The sequence below is a fragment of the Zeus faber genome, assembly GCF_960531495.2.
Source record: "Zeus faber genome assembly, chromosome: 16".
NCBI classification, from domain to species: Eukaryota; Metazoa; Chordata; class Actinopteri; order Zeiformes; family Zeidae; genus Zeus; species Zeus faber.
The window spans coordinates 30,508,115-30,525,614 of record NC_137202.1 but is presented as its reverse complement, the minus strand read 5'-3'; the positions used below and the strand labels follow the sequence as shown (position 1 = coordinate 30,525,614).

The 17,500-nt window shown below is 45.9% G+C and overlaps 1 protein-coding gene across 4 annotated transcripts in view; it reads left to right on the top strand.

Annotated features, from left to right (window-relative positions):
• Positions 1–17,500, top strand: part of LOC307242258 (neurexin-1a-like) — a gene marked incomplete at its 3' end in the record, with an annotated part of 222,905 nt that overhangs the window by 13,971 nt on the left and 191,434 nt on the right. For 3 of the 4 annotated variants that reach the window (XM_080016643.1, XM_080016642.1, XM_080016641.1), the window contains exon 2: positions 16,907–16,945. In XM_080016643.1, coding sequence (XP_079872769.1) covers positions 16,907–16,945 — 39 coding nt within the window. The remainder of the gene's footprint in view (positions 1–16,906; positions 16,946–17,500) is intronic. The other variant, XM_080016644.1, reaches the window with a different exon arrangement.

The following is a 17,500-nucleotide window of genomic DNA, read 5'->3' as shown; positions in this document are numbered from 1 at the left end:
GCTAGCTGGAACAAGCCAGGAGCAGTTTAAGGTAGAGAGGAGGCTAGCTGGAACAAGCCAGGAGCAGTTTATTGTAGAGGGGAGGCTAGCAACGAGCATCAGGTGTGGCTGTTTAAGCCACCCCATCCACCACAGTCTCGTTCTCTGATACTACATTAACTAAGACGCAGACACAACTCCAAGTAGGAAGCCAAGCTGCACGGCCTCGGAAAACTATCATGCACGTGGGAAGCGATGCGTTCAGGGAAACTGGAAAACCGTTGGCTACCACCATAAGTATATTTCAGACCTTTTTTTAACCATACATTTGTTTGCATCCTTGTACAGTTAACTGAATTTAAACTCAAAACTAAATCTGGGTGTGACCAAACATTTTAGTTAAAACTAGAAAAAAAACTTGAAACCTGAAACTAACTGAAACAATATTGTTGTGTACTCACATCGTGGTCGTGCACTCGCTGTGTTATTTAGCATAGACTGGGAATCCTTCTCCATTCCACACTAAACTACTACAGCAGGATCTGTCGGTCTGACTGAGCAGATGCAGGGGCCCTTCAGGGGGCCCCAGGCGGTCCCCGGCAAAATGATCGCTAATTTAACTTCAACATGGTTGAATTCAACCTGCCCGACTTGAGCGGAGACATTGAATCAGATCTAATTAGGGATATTGACAATTAATCGACTATCATTTAACTGAGAATAAGAATCTATTAAGATTTTGTCTTCTCGATAATAACTTAAAAATCTGCAGTCTTGTTGTTATTGTACAACGGGAGTCTTTGTACAATAACAGCCAGGAAGTAGTAGTACACGTAGAAGAATGACAAACAGGATCCAGAGACTGAATCTGATCAAATGGATCAAGCTGAGGATCCTGGAGGAGAAGGTTCTCAACCTCCGGTGCAGTCGAGCGTTCTGTCCGTCTATCCATCATTTCACCTTCTCTGCTCTCTTCTGTGACTTTCCATTGTTCATGATGCGATTCCTTTTTGTGATTGCTTACAGTCTTAATTAGCGATTTAATTAGACACAAATGAATTAATTAGATCCTAATGCCTTAATTAGGATATGATTTATGGGCTTGTGTCTTGATTATAGATGAGAATCCTGCTGTGTGTCACTAACACCAAACTGCATTCCCTGTTGTAGGAAGATGTGTCTTTAGTCCTTTTCAGATGCAGTAGATGTCATATAAGGTAGTCTAATGCAGTTGCGCATTTACTTTATGATATATGGTAATAGAGTGAAAACGTACAATGGGGGGTTACGTTACCTCAGGGCAGTTTGATAGAGTGTGTATGGGCATGTCGATGTGCGACCTGACGGTGATTCATTAAACCAGCAAAACTGGTTAGCATATGGTGAGCATGGTACATTAAAGACTAAACCTGTGAGAACAGAGCTGAAATACAATGCTTAGCCATATGCTGTACACACCATATACACAGCTGTAAGCTCACTACCTTCATTACACCGTTTGGCAGATTCAACTTCAAGCGGCTACCGTTCCGAATAACGAGCGCACCAGAAATCGCCCAGAGAAAGATGATAGAGACCCTGCAGAGGCTGGAGGGCATTGAGGTCTTCATGGACAACATTCTTGTCTATGGGGCCACAGAGGAGGAGCTTGACAGTCACCTAGAGAATGTAATGCAGCGTATAGAGACAGCTGGTCTGAAGCTCAAGCGTGAGGAGTGCTGCATCGGGCAGAGTCAGCTGCGGTTCCTCGGGCATCTCATCGACCGGTCCGGGATCCGGCCTGACCATGATAAAGTGGAAAACAAACTGTCAGTGGAAGTGGAAAACAAACTGTCACCACTGGGAATGGTGAATTATCTCGGAAGATACATCCCCAACCTCTCAATGGTAGGACAGGCACTGTATCAGCTCCTGAAAAACAAGAATGCCTGGACATGGAGTCACGCACAGCAAACAGCTTTTGGATATATCAAGGAGCTGTTGACAACTGCACCAGGACTCGCCTATTATGTCATGAACGGTCCCACTGCTGTGTCAGCTGACACAAGCAGTTATGGATTGGGTGATATACTCCTTCAACTCCACAGGGAGGAGTGGAAACCTGTGGTATCTTGTTCCAAACGCCTAACTGAAGCAAAAACACTCTACACCCAAATAGAAATGGAAGATCTGGCTGGTGCGTGGGCGTGTGAGAAGTCTGACAGATACCTCAATGGACTGGAGCAGTTTAAGCTAGTAACTGACACCAAGCTGCTGGTGCCTCTTATTAACAACTGATGCCTGGACAATTTACCTCTAATATGTCAGTGTCTTCTCATGAGCCTCAGGAGACTTAATCCAGTAGAAGAGTATGCTCCAGGGAAAACTCTGATCATCGCAGACACCCTCTCACATGATCCACTGGCCAACATGTGCACAGAGACTGACACACACAGTCAGGCGGCATCCTACAGTATGTGGCTAGAGTAGTGGAGGGGATCCCGGTGTCTACAAGAAAGTTGGAGGAAATCAGAATGGTGACAGCAGCCGACGCCAAACAGTTGTCTACCGTGAAGCTCATAAAGACCGGATGGTCTGAACAAGCAAGCAATATGCCCATGGAAGAGAGTACGTCCGAGTGCAATCAGAGCTATCAGAACACAATGCCTTGTCCTAAGAGGAAGCAGAATCGTCGTGCCGAGATCAGGTGAGAGCGGTGAGAGTCTTCCGAAAATTCAAGAAGGGCACCAATGGCCTAGTGAAATATAGGGGGAGAGGATGTTCATCTGTGTGGTGGCCCGGACTCTCTACAGAGATAAACATGCTCGTGACGTCATGTCAGGTGGGCCATAAACTGAAAAGAACACAACACAAGGAACCTCTCATCTGGAAGAGCGTTGCAATGGACCTCTGTGAGCAAAATCACCACAACTACCTGGTAATCTTAGACTATTACTCCAGGTTTCTATACATATTGCACCTGCCCTCGATGCCAAGTACACAAGTTATCCAAAAACTGAAAACTGTCTTCACCAGGTTTGGCATTCCAGATGAGGTGGTGAATGATAATGGACCCTAGTATCCAGTGCATAGTTCCAGGAGTTGCGAGGCAGCTCGACTTCAAGCACTGCACATCCAGCCCTCACCACCTGCAGGGCAATGGGCACGCAGAGAGAGAGGCAAACGGACGGCAAAGAATCTCATCACCATCACCTCCAACCAAGGCCGGTTCCCCAGCCCACCCCAGCAGCTTCTCATGAGAACACAGGGCAGATACGCACTCTGACGGAGGCGCAATGTTAGAGCTGCCATGTTCCTGTCAATCAGAGTGTGGCTACACCCACAACCCCTCCACCTGGTCAGACCGTGACCAGATCTGCACAGGTGTGCAAGCCAGTAGTTGACCTGTAGACAAGTGCGGATCATATGGTCTTGGGGGAAAAGGGGAGAGAAAAGAAAAGGTTGTTCTGACATTGATGTTGATTTGTGATTGTGGCACTGTTGTACTAATACTACAAAATCTTGGTTGAGTAAGAAAGAGACCAGTATGGGTTGAAATATCTTAATTTGACTAAATCTGGGTTTATACACTATGTGTCATCTAAATAGCCATTTTTGGTTAAAGCAATCCTTTGATGTTATTGAAATAACACACAAAAGAGGGGGAGATGTCATATACGGTAGTCTGTATATACTGTATATAATACACTGTGTGACATACAGTAATACAGTTATATACGTTACCTGAGGGTAGTTCGCGAGAGTGAGATGTGCGGCCTGATGCTGGTTCATTAAACCAGCAAAAGCCTCCATTGTGTTTATTTACAGTAAAGTCACATGGTTCCAAATCCAGTCACTGTCAGTCTGCGACGGCCCCAGAAACCTGCGGAGAGCGGTGTGATCGTAGCGCCGCTCGTGGTGTTTTAGAGAACTGAGCGTCAGATGGAAGCCCTGGGAAAAAGACTGATAGCACTTTTTACTTCTTTTCCCTTTTTGTGTTGGTGTTGGTGAAGCCACGTGGCCAAATTCCGCGTGCTGTTGTTTTGCACGGAAGTAGTGGTGTGTGTGACGTGTCGTCATCATGGTGACGAGCACACCGGTGGTGCATGTCATGTAAAAACAAATGTTCCCCAGAAAATCGACAAAAAGTTTGAAACAGTCCGGATTGTGCCCAGAATGACTGACGCACAGATCTCACCCCTAGTCCTGTAATACTGACGCCGTCCAGGAGGGGCTTCAATGTGATTGGCTGCTGGTGGCGGCATCATGTGACCTGGTGGGTGTGTGGACGTCGGGCTGGAGGAGCCGGCGGCGGTGCTCAGACACAAGCAGATTAATAATGTTCTGATGTCTGAGGCCAAAGACTTATATTGGGATGAAAAGATTAGAGGGTTTTCCCCGCAGGATTTCCACTTGTTTAAATACAGACGCTCTCAAAGGCTGTTTGTGAAACTCTTAAAAGGGATTCCTCCCAGAGCAACATTTTAAGATTAGACACGCACACGCTCTCATGCTAATAACTTACTGCACATTTAGTTTGGAGGTCACCTGTCTTTTCTCAGCTTTTACTTGGGACCTGACGTGCAGCGCCGCAGACTGGATTATCAAATAAGATGGAGAAAGTCAGAAAAGGCTTTTCCTCATGCATCAGAGTCAATTTTTGAAGACAAAGCTGTGGTGCGAAATAGTGGAGAGAGGTGTAAAGGTATAAAACATACTTGGATTCTGGATAATATTTGAACAGATGCCTCCAATCTGACCGGGATGAACGGTAGGATATTTAAGACGTACTCGTAGCCCCGTGCGGGAGCTGGACAGATCCAACGCTTCTGATACCTCGTAGCTGGTGATAAGGCAGCACCAGACCTCAGGGCCTGTTTCCACGGCTTTCCTCCAAAGACACAGGTTGGAGCCGCGAGGGCTCGCTCTCCTCCGTCCACAAAGAAAGAAAGAAAGAAAATGGATGAACTCACAGCTTTTCAAACATCTTTCTTTTCTGAGAGTCTGAGTGATACTTGGAGCTGGACACGCCCTGTGATGGAGGCTCATAAACATGACATCATAGCAAAAAGCTTGTTGGTCTGAAAGGGTTTGTCACATTTCAGCAACTGAAAGGACACGTTACAAGACGTAACCTCGCAGAGACCAGCTTTCAAGCCGCGATTGCACTCCAGGGAAAGATGTCTTCAGGTCAGTGCTTGGATTAAGGTTATTAGACAAGCTACTGTGTCATTATCCTGTCGGATGATTCCAGCCCATAAGAAACAGAACAACCCCACATCTGCCCCCACAATCCTCCTGTTTGGCTCACATTAGATGTACAGTCTTCTAAGAACGTGTCACCGGGTCGTCTGCTCAGCGCCGCACGGAGGAAAACAAAAAGAGGATTTGAACATGATCCGCAACAACGTTTGGGCATTCCCACCATATTGGGGAAGTGAGAATGGCTGCGCGTGGCGTAGGGCGTGACGTTCTGCCCATTTGCGTGACCATAGAAACACCATCTGATGACTAAACCTTTGACTGTGAGGGTGCAGCTGAAACTGACTTGGTCAGAGAAGGAACTCCGCCCCCGTCCTCCGTCACCTCCTCCAGAGCCGTCGCTCGCTGGCGTCGTCTCCAACCTCCTGAACACTCCCCTGCTTGAGAGCGGAGAAAGGAGCCTGCTCTCACAGTCATTACTCTTGATTTGGACTAAATTGTAACTGAACAACAAATCGATGCGTCCGTAGCTCTGACCTTCTCTTCTGTGATGTTCTATTCTTCTGCCTTAAAGCAGCAGAGATCAGACAGAGAAGGTACGAGGAGACGCCTTCGAAACCCGATGAGCAGAAAGACAAGGTTACACTTCTAATAGATGGATGGATGAATGGATAGACAGACAGACAGACAGACAGACAGACAGACATAGAGATGGATAGATCGATCTTTATTTGTGCTTGTTTAACTGAAGTTCATTAACATATTTTAATATCTGATTTAACACAAAATACAAGAGGACGTAACATCACTGTGAGAAACCTTCCCCATGAACCAGAATTCATAACTTTGATGCAGCTTCTGTGGAAATTAAAACACAAATTAGGCCACGTTCACAGTGCAAGTCTTCTATCGTTTGGCTGTTCACATTATTTTTTAAATAAGGTCAATACCTGAACGGACCCGCATGCGCACAAGTAACAAAGAAGTGACGTTGTCGTACGGAAGTAACACGGCAGCTACATGCACGGTGGTTGTCAGGCGGCGTGGGACCATGTTCGTCGGCTGAAGCTCACTCACTCAGATTCCATGTGGTTTGTGCAGTTCACACTGTCCTGAAAAGAACAGATCTGAGTCACACATGAGCAAACAAATGGGTTTTGGCCAACGTTGGCCTGCAGTGTGAACGTGTCCTCTGTGTTAATGTGACTCTGGATCAGAATCTGCAGCGCGTCACCTCGGCCAGATAGTGTCAGACTTTTATTGTCCTCTTGTGAGGATGTGCAGGTTGGCTCCGTCTGAGGAGTGTTTTTATTGTCAGTGTGAGAGTGTGCGGCTGTGGTCGTCCCTCTCATAGTGGTGCCTCCCTTTACTACCTCCTGACCTCAGCCTGTGGAACTGTGGGAAGTGTGCTTTTAATGTTGTGATGTCTTATCATTCTAGCTTCCTGTGGAGTTACACCTTCCTGGCTTATGACCTTTATGACCAACCTTTTGGTTTTGTGAGAAGCATTGAACATGTTGGTGGTCATGGTGGATGGAATGGAAGAATTTAATGAGTGAAACATTGGGTATTTCAAGCCTTTAGAAGTCAGAGTTTCAGAGAAGAAGCTGCAAATGATAGAAAAGAGCTGGAACCAATCAGTGTTTCCTGGAAGGGAAAGTACGGCGAGTCGCAGGCTCCATCCAGCATCCTATGCTCCACACATCACTTTACAGCAGAAGCTAATGAGAACCGGCCAAAGTACAGAAGATTGGGACTTTGTGTGGGTGTCTGAGTGCAGAGAGTGGGGAGTGAGGTTCTCAAGCATAAGGAGCGAGATCTTGTTTGAATTTCATGTTGCATTAATGATCGCAGATGGTGGACAATAGCATCAGTGCTCCCTTTGTTGAAGCCTGTGATCTCTGACTCAGTGTGAATGAACAGTGTATTTACTAATCCAACCTTCAGAGACTGGAGCATCTTGATCAGGGGCCCTCAGCCAGCCGGCCGGGGGCCAATGCCGGGCCGCGGGGCATTGGCCACCGGGCTTCCTTTTTTATTTGTTTCACAGAGCGATCTCAAATCTAAAACAAACAACAAAAAACAAATAAAAACAGGATGTTTTTATTGTAGATGTATTTATCTATGATTTATTCCCACACTGTAGCATCAGCTGGGTACCCCCTTACCCGGGTCGGTGCATCTCGCTCTGCTCGCTTATTCTCCAAACATGAGGGTCCTTTTTTTTTGCGTGACCCAAATAATGCTTTTTTTATTGTAGATGTATTTGATATATTTTCCACCTAGTGTGATGGGGAGACACCTCAGCCCGCCATCCCGGTCCCTGATTGTCTTCTGCACTGAGGTCCGGTCTGATCTGGTCTGGTCCATGAAAATAAAACGGTTGGGAACCCCTGCCCAAGATCACGAGGGAAAATGAAGAGTTTGAATGAATTCAACGCATCTGAAGGAATATCTTCGCGTTGTCAATCAAAGTGCTTCAGGGAACTCTGCAAGATGTTGCTGTTTTCAGTGGTTTAACTTTTCACTGTGGAAATATTTCTATCCCTGTACAATGTTGAAGTGTGATGAATAATGTAGAGTGTTTGGGTGGGTGCTTGGGTTGGCTGTTACTTCTACGTCCTGAGCCCTGAGGGGAAAGGGGAACATTTTTTTTTATTTTTCGAGCCCAAAAAGTCTGTTTATCTCCTTATAATTATTTTAAACAAGTAACTGAGATCCCGGATTGTGTGGTTAGTGTCAAGGATTTGACGGCAGTGTGATGTGGAAAGTTGATGTGTTTATTAGACTGTTTTGCATCACAGCCGTGCACCTCGACCTGGCAACCCAGCATCGTTCCACTCGCTGTCAAGCTTACGGTTGCCGTGGGAACATTAATCAACCCCTTCTGTGCAACACACAACTGAAAGGACCAAAGTCGTTCCTCATATAAAAAGTGAGTGTTCTACTGGAAAATGCAGCTTGTTCCTTTTCAGCTTTCCCTGTTGTGGGAGACTCTTCGGTGAAGACGCTTGATGTTTACTTGATGTTTTGCCAAATCAAAGAACCGAATGAGGACGTCTCCAGCGTTTCTCACTGTAATGAGGTCAATCCTAAGCGGACATTTTCCTCAATGAGCTTCTTCTCTAGGAAGCATTCGAAAAAACCAAACCGTGCTGATATTGGTCTGTTTTAACCTTCTGGTTTACAGAAGGTTCATATCATAAATAACTGATGAACATCAGTCTAACGTCTGGACTCCTTGAAGACTGTGGAGCACTGTTTCTTCTGAAGGAGCAGAAGACAAGTTGTGAACATTGATCTTAAACATCTAAAAACCCTCAGAGCTTGTTATGGAAACAGGCTTTGTACTGTTTCTGCTGTGATTTTTTTTAAATCATTGACAGCCAACTTATCAATAAATAAATGTAAACGTATCATTAATTTAGTTCCCAGCGGTAAATTGCCTCTTCCGCCTATAGGTGGAGCCAGCTATGAAAGAGCTCTTAAAGTACAGTAGCAGGCAAGACAGCCTTAAGCCTAAGACATCCTTACTATAGTGACAACCCACGGTCCATCTCCAGCCAGATGTAGTAACAGAAGGTCTAAGGACCTCCTGTGGTCCATCTCCAGCCATATGTAATAAAAGAAGGTCGAACGATCTCCCATGGTCGATCACCAGCCAGATGTAGGAACAAAAGGTATAAGGACCTCCCCTGGTCCATCTCCTGCCAGATGAAGTAACAGAAGGTCTTAGGATCTCCCATAGTCCATTTCCAGCCAGATGTAGCAAAAGAAGGTTGAACGATCTCCCATGGTCGATCACCAGCCAGATGTAGGAACAAAAGGTATAAGGACCTCCCATGGTCCATCATGCTAGATGTAGTAACAGAAGGTCAAAGGACCTCCCATATTCCATCACCATCCAGATGTAGTAACAGAATGTCTAAGGACCTCCCGTGGTCCGTCTCCAGCCAGATATAGTAACGGAAGGTCTAAGGACCTCCTATCGTCCATCACCAGCCAGATGTAGTCACAGAAGGTCTAAGGACCTCCCATGGTCCATCATCAGCCACGTGCAGTAACAGAAGGTCTAAGGAACTCCCATGGTCCATCACCTCCCAGATGTAGTAACAGAAGGTCTCAGGACCTCAACAAAAACCTTAACCTTAACAGCAACCAAATAAATGTTCATCCTTTCAAGAGAAGAGCTGATACCAGACCTGGCCCAGAAAGGACACAGTCGTCGTGGGAGATGCTGGTGGTGCGTATCTTTACACTGATCAGTGGACCTGCTTGGTAGATGCATTGATTTCTGATGATGATATTGTCTTTGAACAGAATGTGACGGCGGTGAAGTGGTTGTGATGTTGTTCTTTGTGACGGAGCCTCAGACGCTTTGTTGTGGTTCAGTCACTCGTACAATGACAGAGGATGAGTTTGTCAGAGGATTATATGGCTTTACTTCCCGGGATTAGGATGAAACCAGCTGGATACATTTGTGAAAGAAAAGTGTGTGTGTGTGTGTGTGTGTGTGTGTGTGTGTGTGTGTGTGTGTGTGTGTGTGTGTGTGTGTTTGTGTAAATTGTTATTCATCAATAATTCCAAGCCCTGAAGTTTAATCTACATATTAAAAAAGGTCATTAATTTAACAAATCTGGGATTAAATCTCATCTTCTGAAAGCGAGGGTAAACTGTATCAGTTGAACAATATTTCAGTTTGAATAATATTATAAATGTATTTAATATTGTGATGTAAGACTCAGATTAAATGTTTAATTCCTTGGAAATAATTGGAGGAAGTAAAGTGGAGGATAAACAGTAACACCCGCCCGAAAGAATCCATAAACAAATATAGTTTACTGCATTCAAGTATTTGTCTCCTGTATATTGATATATGTTATATCTGTTCATTGTTTTCAGGTTCTGAGCAGTTCTTCCGCATCAAAGTTTGTTCCATATTAAATATTAAATATTAATATAAAAAAATAAAATGTTTTGAACAAAGCAGCAGTTTTCAACATGGCTCCATAAACCAACTTTGAACATTTTATGAGCATTTACCAAATATTACTGTGAATAGGCCCTGGAGGAACATCCCATAATACAGTGAAATTATATATTTTATTATATTTTTTATATTCACAATATACATCATCTGTATATTATGTCGGAGTGTTCGTTGTAATGTGTTGGGGCGGCGCTGGCTGGTCATGGTAAGTCCTCATTTTTCTTTTTTTTGTGGGTTTTTTGGTCGATAATAGGCTTGAATCTCGGACAGAAAGATTAAAACGAGGTAGGATGGTTTTATATTAATATTCATGATTATTAATAATGTTTCACCTCATTTGTATATATTTTTATTCAATTTGTAGTTTTTGATTTGAGAAGTGATGAGGAATGATGTTTAATGTTTCTTTCTGTTTATTTCCGGATGTTTCTTCTCATCTGACGTGAATCTGTATTTTAATGTTTCAATGACATTGTGTTGATGTGATGATGATAAAACATGTTAAACAGGAAGTCGTTCCATGTCCACAACGAAATATTTCAAAATAATAAAAAAACAACAGAATTTTTCCGGTGGGATCAAATAAATAGGAGTTAGTTCAGCTGATGGTATTTTATCTGATCATGGTGACAGGGAAAGCTGAAAGAATGTTTAAAGATGAACTTTTATCCTAAAATCACAGAATCAATGAGTATTTTTGATACATTCCAAGTTCTACTGATTTTACTCAGGGTAATAAATGTATTTCTAGGAAATCTGAATGTTAATATTCATTTACTATTTGGTCCGTTTACAAAGATTGGATTTAAACAAAACCAAATCCACTCAAGTCCCAAATTGTCGAACCATGACCCAGTGGGAGAATAACTTTACCAGTTTACCACTGGAACCACTGGAACCGGTTTTCCAACTGGAACCACTGGCACCACTAGAACCAGTTTACCCATTGGAACCTCTGGAACCAGTTGACTCACTGGAACCATTGGAACTAGTGGAACCAATTTGCTCTCTGGAACAACTGGAACTAGTTTACCCACTGGATCCACTGGAACCAGTTTAACCAATTTACCCCCTGGAACAATTGGAACCACTGAAACCACTGGAACCAGTTTACCGACTGGAACCACTGGAACCAGTTTATCCACTGGAACCACTGGAACAAGTTTACCTACTGGAACCATATTTCCCACTGGAACTACTGGAACCGCTGAAACCACTGGAACCAGTTTACCCACTGGAACCACTGGAACCAGTTTATCCCCTGGAACCACAGGCACCACTGGAACCAGTTTACCCACTGGAACCACTAGAACCAGTTTACCCACTGGAACAATTTTTCCCCATGGAATGACTGTAACCGCTGTAACCCCTGGAACCAGTTTACCTACTGGAACCAATGGAACCAGTTTACCCCCTGGAACCACTTGCACCACTGGAACCAGTTTACCCTGTTTACCCTCCGGAACCAATGCAACCAGTTGACTTACAGGAACCATTGGAACCAGTGGAACCAATTAAGCCTCAGGAACCACTGGAACCACTGGCACCACTGGAACCAGTTTACACACTGGAACCACTGGAACCAGTTTACACACTGGAACCACTGGAACCAGTTTACCCACTGGAACCACTGGAACCAGTTTACCCTCTGGAACCATTGGAACCACTGGTACCACTGGAACCAATGTTCAAAGTTTAAAGTCTTTTATTTGTCAATGTACGGTACAACACAAGGTCATTCGGTACAATGAAATGATTAGGGCATGTCAGGCAACAACTACGTAGTGGGCATGAAAAGATAAAATAACAAGGCAAATATAAGGTGGAAATATATATTTTTAAATAAAATAGAGTCAATTATAAAAAAGTTTCAAGATTCAAGATTCAAGATTTTTATTTGTCACATACATATACACACTTCCATACATATATGCAGTGAAATGTAATGCAACGCACCCGGTGATAGCACACAATAAGTCCTAGGAAAAAGTACAAAAATAAAATAAAATAAAAAGTAGAAAATTCCTTTCTAATAGACCGACTAACTGACTCCTAAAACGTAATACAGTAAGTGGAATACTTATAGAATAAGATAAAAAATATATAGAATAAAATACAATAAAAAATAAATTGAAATAAAATGGAATAGGTTGAAGGAATATGCCTATGTATATACAGATATGTGCATTTAAAGTGGCATGTGAATTAAAGTGGCATGTGAATATGAATAGTGTGAGGTAGTGTTTGGGATAATACAGCACAGTATACAACAGTACGGCGCAGCAATACGGCATCACGAACAACCCTGAACAGTGATACAGTATGCGGTACAGTATGCTACATACAGTACAGTAGGTAGTGGAGCCTAGTGCATGGCTCAGTTAGGACCCCTGGTGAGGTCAGCGTTGACAGTTCTGATGGCTTGAGGGAAGAAACTCCGTCTCAGTCTCTCTGTTCTCGCTGCGTGACTGCGGAGGCGCTTGCCTGACGCAGCAGCTGAAACAGTCCGTTGTTGGGGTGATGAGGATCCTTCATGATCCTACGGGCTCTGCTACTACACCTCCTGGTGTATAACTCCTGCAAGGGGGGGAGGGTAGTTCCAGTGGTACGTTCAGCTGAACGTACCACCCTCTGCAGGGCCCTCGTGTCCTGGGCAGTACAGTTCCCAAACCAGGCAGTGATGTTGCCTGTCAGGATGCTCTCCACTGCTCCAGAGTAGAAGGGCTTGAGGATCCTCACCGAGACCCGGAATTTCCTCAGCTGCCTGAGGTGGTAGAGACGCTGCCTCGCCTTTCTCACCAGAGTGTCTGTATGAACAGTCCATGTTAAGTCCTCTGTGATGTGGACTCCCAGATATCTGAAGCTGCTCACCCTGTCGACAGAAGTCCCATTAATCCACAACGGCGCGTGCGTCCTCGATTGTGATCCACGCCTAAAGTCCACAATCAGCTCCTTGGTTTTGCTGACGTTCAGGTGGAGGCTGTTGTCCTGGCACCAGAGTGACAGGTCAGCCACCTCCTTGCGGTAGGCCTTCTCATCGCAGTCGGTGATCAGGCCCACGACCACGGTGTCGTCAGCAAACTTGATGATGGTGTTGGAGCTGAACCTGGCCACACAGTCATGTGTGTACAGGGAGTACAGTAGGGGGCTGAGGACGCAGCCCTGGGGGGATCCTGTGTTCAGGGTGAGGGAGCTTGACATGTACTTCCCCACCTTGACCACCTGGGGGCGGCCTGTGAGGAAGTCCAGGATCCAGGTGCACAGCGGAGCATTCAATCCTAGCTCCAACAACTTGCCAGCCAGTCTGGTGGGAACTATGGTGTTGAAAGCTGAACTATAATCAAAAGTATACTCAAAAGTAACAGTTGAGTTACAAATACGGGCAAGAGGTCACAGTGTACATAAAATAATAATAATAATAATAATAATAATAATAATAAAGAAAATAATCCTAAAACGGAAACTAAAATTGGACATTGTAGCAGTTCCAACACAAATAGATCGGTCTATTTCACAAGATATAGATATAAATATAAAGTGAAGGAGTGCCGCTGGATGTGTACGTGTAGCTGTGGTGATACATTTAATTTACAGAGGTGACTACAGATGTTGCAGGTTGAGAAGCCTGATGGCCTGAGGGTAAAAACTATTGGTGAGGCTGGTCGTCCGTGCCCGGATGCTCCGCTAACGTTTACCAGACGGCAGCAGCCTGAACAGTCCGTAGCCTGGGTGGCTGTAGTCCTTTATGATTTTCCATGCTTTTCTAAGGCAGCGTGTGCGGTAGATGCCTTGCACGAAGGGGAGGTGGCAGCCAATGATGCGCTCCACTGTCTTCACCGCCCTCTGGAGCGCCTTGCGATCAGCAGCTGTCGTACCAGGCGGTGATGCAGCCAGTGAGAATGCTCTCAATGGTGTATCGGTAGAAGCTGGTGAGAGTCCTGACAGACATGCCAAACTTCTTCAGTCTCCTCAGGAAGAAAAGGCGCTTTTGGGCAGTTTTTAGTGCCGCGTCCGGTTGCCTGGACCAGGAGAGGTCATCGCTGATGAACACATCAAGGAACTTGAAGCAGGAGACTCCTCCACTTCAGCTCCGTCAATGTGGATGGGTGCGTGCTCCCCCATTTTCGTTTCCTGTAGTCCACGATCATCTCTTTGGTCTTGCAGACGTTGAGAGAGAGAGGTTGTTATCCTGGCGCCATGTTGCCAAGATGCTGACTTCCTCTCTGTAGGAGGACTCATTGTTGTTGGAGATGAGACTCAGGATGGTGGTGTCGTCCGCAAACTTCAGGATGGTGTTGGTGCTGCGTGTGGCCACACAGTCATGTGTGAACAGGGCGTACAGGAGGGGACTGAGTACGCAGCCCTGCAGGGCTCCAGTGCTCATGGTCAGTGCAGAGGAGGAGAGGTTTCCCATTCTCACCACCTGGGGTCTGCCCGTCAGGAAGTCCAGGATCCAGTTACAGAGGGAGGTGTTTAGACCCAGGATCCTGAGCTTGAGAATAAGTTTAGCGGGCACATCTGTGTTGAATGCTGGGCTGTAATCTACAAACAGCATCCTCACGTATGTGTTGCTCTTGTCCAGGTGGGAGAGGGTGGTATGCACTGTCAGGGTGATGGCGTGGTCCATAGATCTGTTCAGGCTATATGCAAATTCAAGAGGGTCCAGGATGTTAGGAGGGGAGGAGCAGATGTGGGTTCTGACTAGCCGCCCGAAGCACTTCATGATGCTAGAGGTCAGTGCTACGGGGCCATAGTCATTCAGGCAGGTGATGGGTTGTTTCTTCGGTACCGGGACAATGGTTGTCTGTTTGAAGCAGGTGGGGACTATAGACTGGATCAGAGAGAGGTTAAATATGGAGGCGAATACCTCTGAGGACATGGCCTGGAATGCCATCAGGCCCTGGAGACTTCCGCCACAAACAATAGGAGCTGCCTGAGGGTGAACGTTTTCCAGTCCATTGATTACTCTGTAAAGGTCGTCTGACGTGCACGTTTTATCCGCCAGCGGGGGTATGTAGACTGCTGTGATTATAGCAGAGCTGAAGGTAGAAGGGACAGACTTTTATAGTGAGAGCTCCAGGTCCGAGGAGCAGTGTTTTGAAAGTACTGATATAACCACTGGAAGCAGTTTACCCACAAGAACCAGTTTACCCCCCGGGACCACTGGCACCACTGGAACCAGTTTACCCACTGGAACCACTAGAACCAGTTTACCCTGTTTAACCACTGGAACCACTGGAACCAGTTGACTCACTGGAACCATTGGAACAATTGGAACCAGTGAAACCAATTAGGAATCAACGCCAGTTTACCCACTGGAACCACTGGAACCAGTTTACCCACTGGAAGAACTGGAACCACTAGAAGCAGTTTACCCACTGAAACCACTGGAACCAGTTTACCCACTGGAACCACTGGTACCAATAGAACCAGTTTACCCACTAGAACCACTGGAACCAGTTTACCCACTGGAACCACTGGAACAAGTTTCCCCTGTTTAACCACTGGAACCATTGAAACCAGTAGACTCACTGGAACCATTGGAACCATTGGAACCAGTGAAACCAATTAGGAATCAACACCAGTTTTCCCATTGGAACCACTGGAACCAGTTTACCCACTGAAACCACTGGAACCAGTTTACCCACTGGAACCACTGGAACCAGTTTACCCACTGGAACCACTGGTACCACTAGAACCAGTTTACCCACTAGAACCACTGGAACCAGTTTACCCACTGGAACCACTGGTACCACTAGAACCAGTTTACCCACTGGAACCACTGGAACCAGTTTACTCACTGGAACCATTGGTACCACTAGAACCAGTTTACCCACTAGAACCAGTTTACCCACTAGAACCGCTGGAACCAGTTTACTCACTGGAACCACTGGAACCAGTTTACTCACTGACACCACTGGAACCAGTTTACTCACTGGAACCATTGGAACCAGTGGAACCAGTTTACCCACTGGAGCCAGTGGAACCAGAGTACTGTCTGAGTACCGTACTGTAATAGTACTGTCATAGTACTGTTCTTTTTCACAAACGCTCTTCATGTAAATGAATTTAAATACTTTTGTGTATTTCTTTTCTCTGGAGTCCTGAAGATAATTCTTTCTACAAATTCATTCACAGGGAAATGAATGAAAACTTGATGTGTTGTGTGTAGTAATAAGTTGGTTATAACCCAGTAATACTCATTAGGTAAAAGTGATATTTTTTACATTATTATATTGATCGAATGAGTGAATAGATGTAGTCAGTAAAAACAATTGTAATATTTTACTGATTAAGACAATTATTACACTACCTGAAGTAATATCTGATTCCTAAAAATACTTCATGAGTGCTGAATAAACTACACATTAGTGAAGGTACTGCTGGTAGTAGTATTGGTCCAGTACCAGTTAATTACTACACAATACTTCATGAAGTGAATAAGTACTAATACTTGGACATGTGTGTTTATCAAGTGTTACTTTGCAGGGTTTGTATTTTACTTTGAATGTAACTTTATTGGAGCGGTTGTGACGCGCGGCGCTGCTCTGCTTCTGCTCCAGTAAGTGGTGATGACGCCCTGGACGCTCATCACGCCCGCACCCCCCCCCCCCCACCCGCCCCACCTGCCCCACCTGCCCCACCTGCCCCGCCCCCCCGTCAGTTGACAGGCATCTGCTGGGATGTCTGTTGCTATGGCGATGCCTTCCCATGATCCCTTGTTCTTTGCTGACTGTGCTCTTGTTTTCCTTTAAGGTCTGGCGCACCTGATGATGGGCGACCAAGGTACGAGCCGTCCTTCTCCCATCCCTCCACCCCTCCACCCCTCCATCCCTCCATCCCTCCACCCCTCCATCCCTCCACCCCTATACCCCTCCACCCCTCCATCCCTCCACCCCTCCACCCCTCCATCCCTCCACCCCTCCACCCCTCCACCCCTATACCCCTCCACCCCTCCATCCCTCCACCCCTCTACCCCTCCATCCCTCCACTCCTATACCCCTCCACCCCTCCACCCCTCCACCCCTCCACCCCTATACCCCTCCACCCCTCCATCCCTCCACCCCTCCACCCCTCCATCCCTCCACCCCTATACCCCTCCACCCCTCCACCCCTCTACCCCTCCATCCCTCCATCCCTCCACTCCTCCACCCCTCCATCACTCCACCCCTCCACCCCTCTATCACTCCACCCCTCCATCCCTCCACCCCTCCACCCCTCCACCCCCCCTCACTCCACCCCTCCACCCCTCTATCACTCCACCCCTCCATCCCTCCACTCCTCCACCCCTCCATCACTCCACCCCTCCACCCCTCTATCACTCCACCCCTCCATCCTTCCACCCCTCCA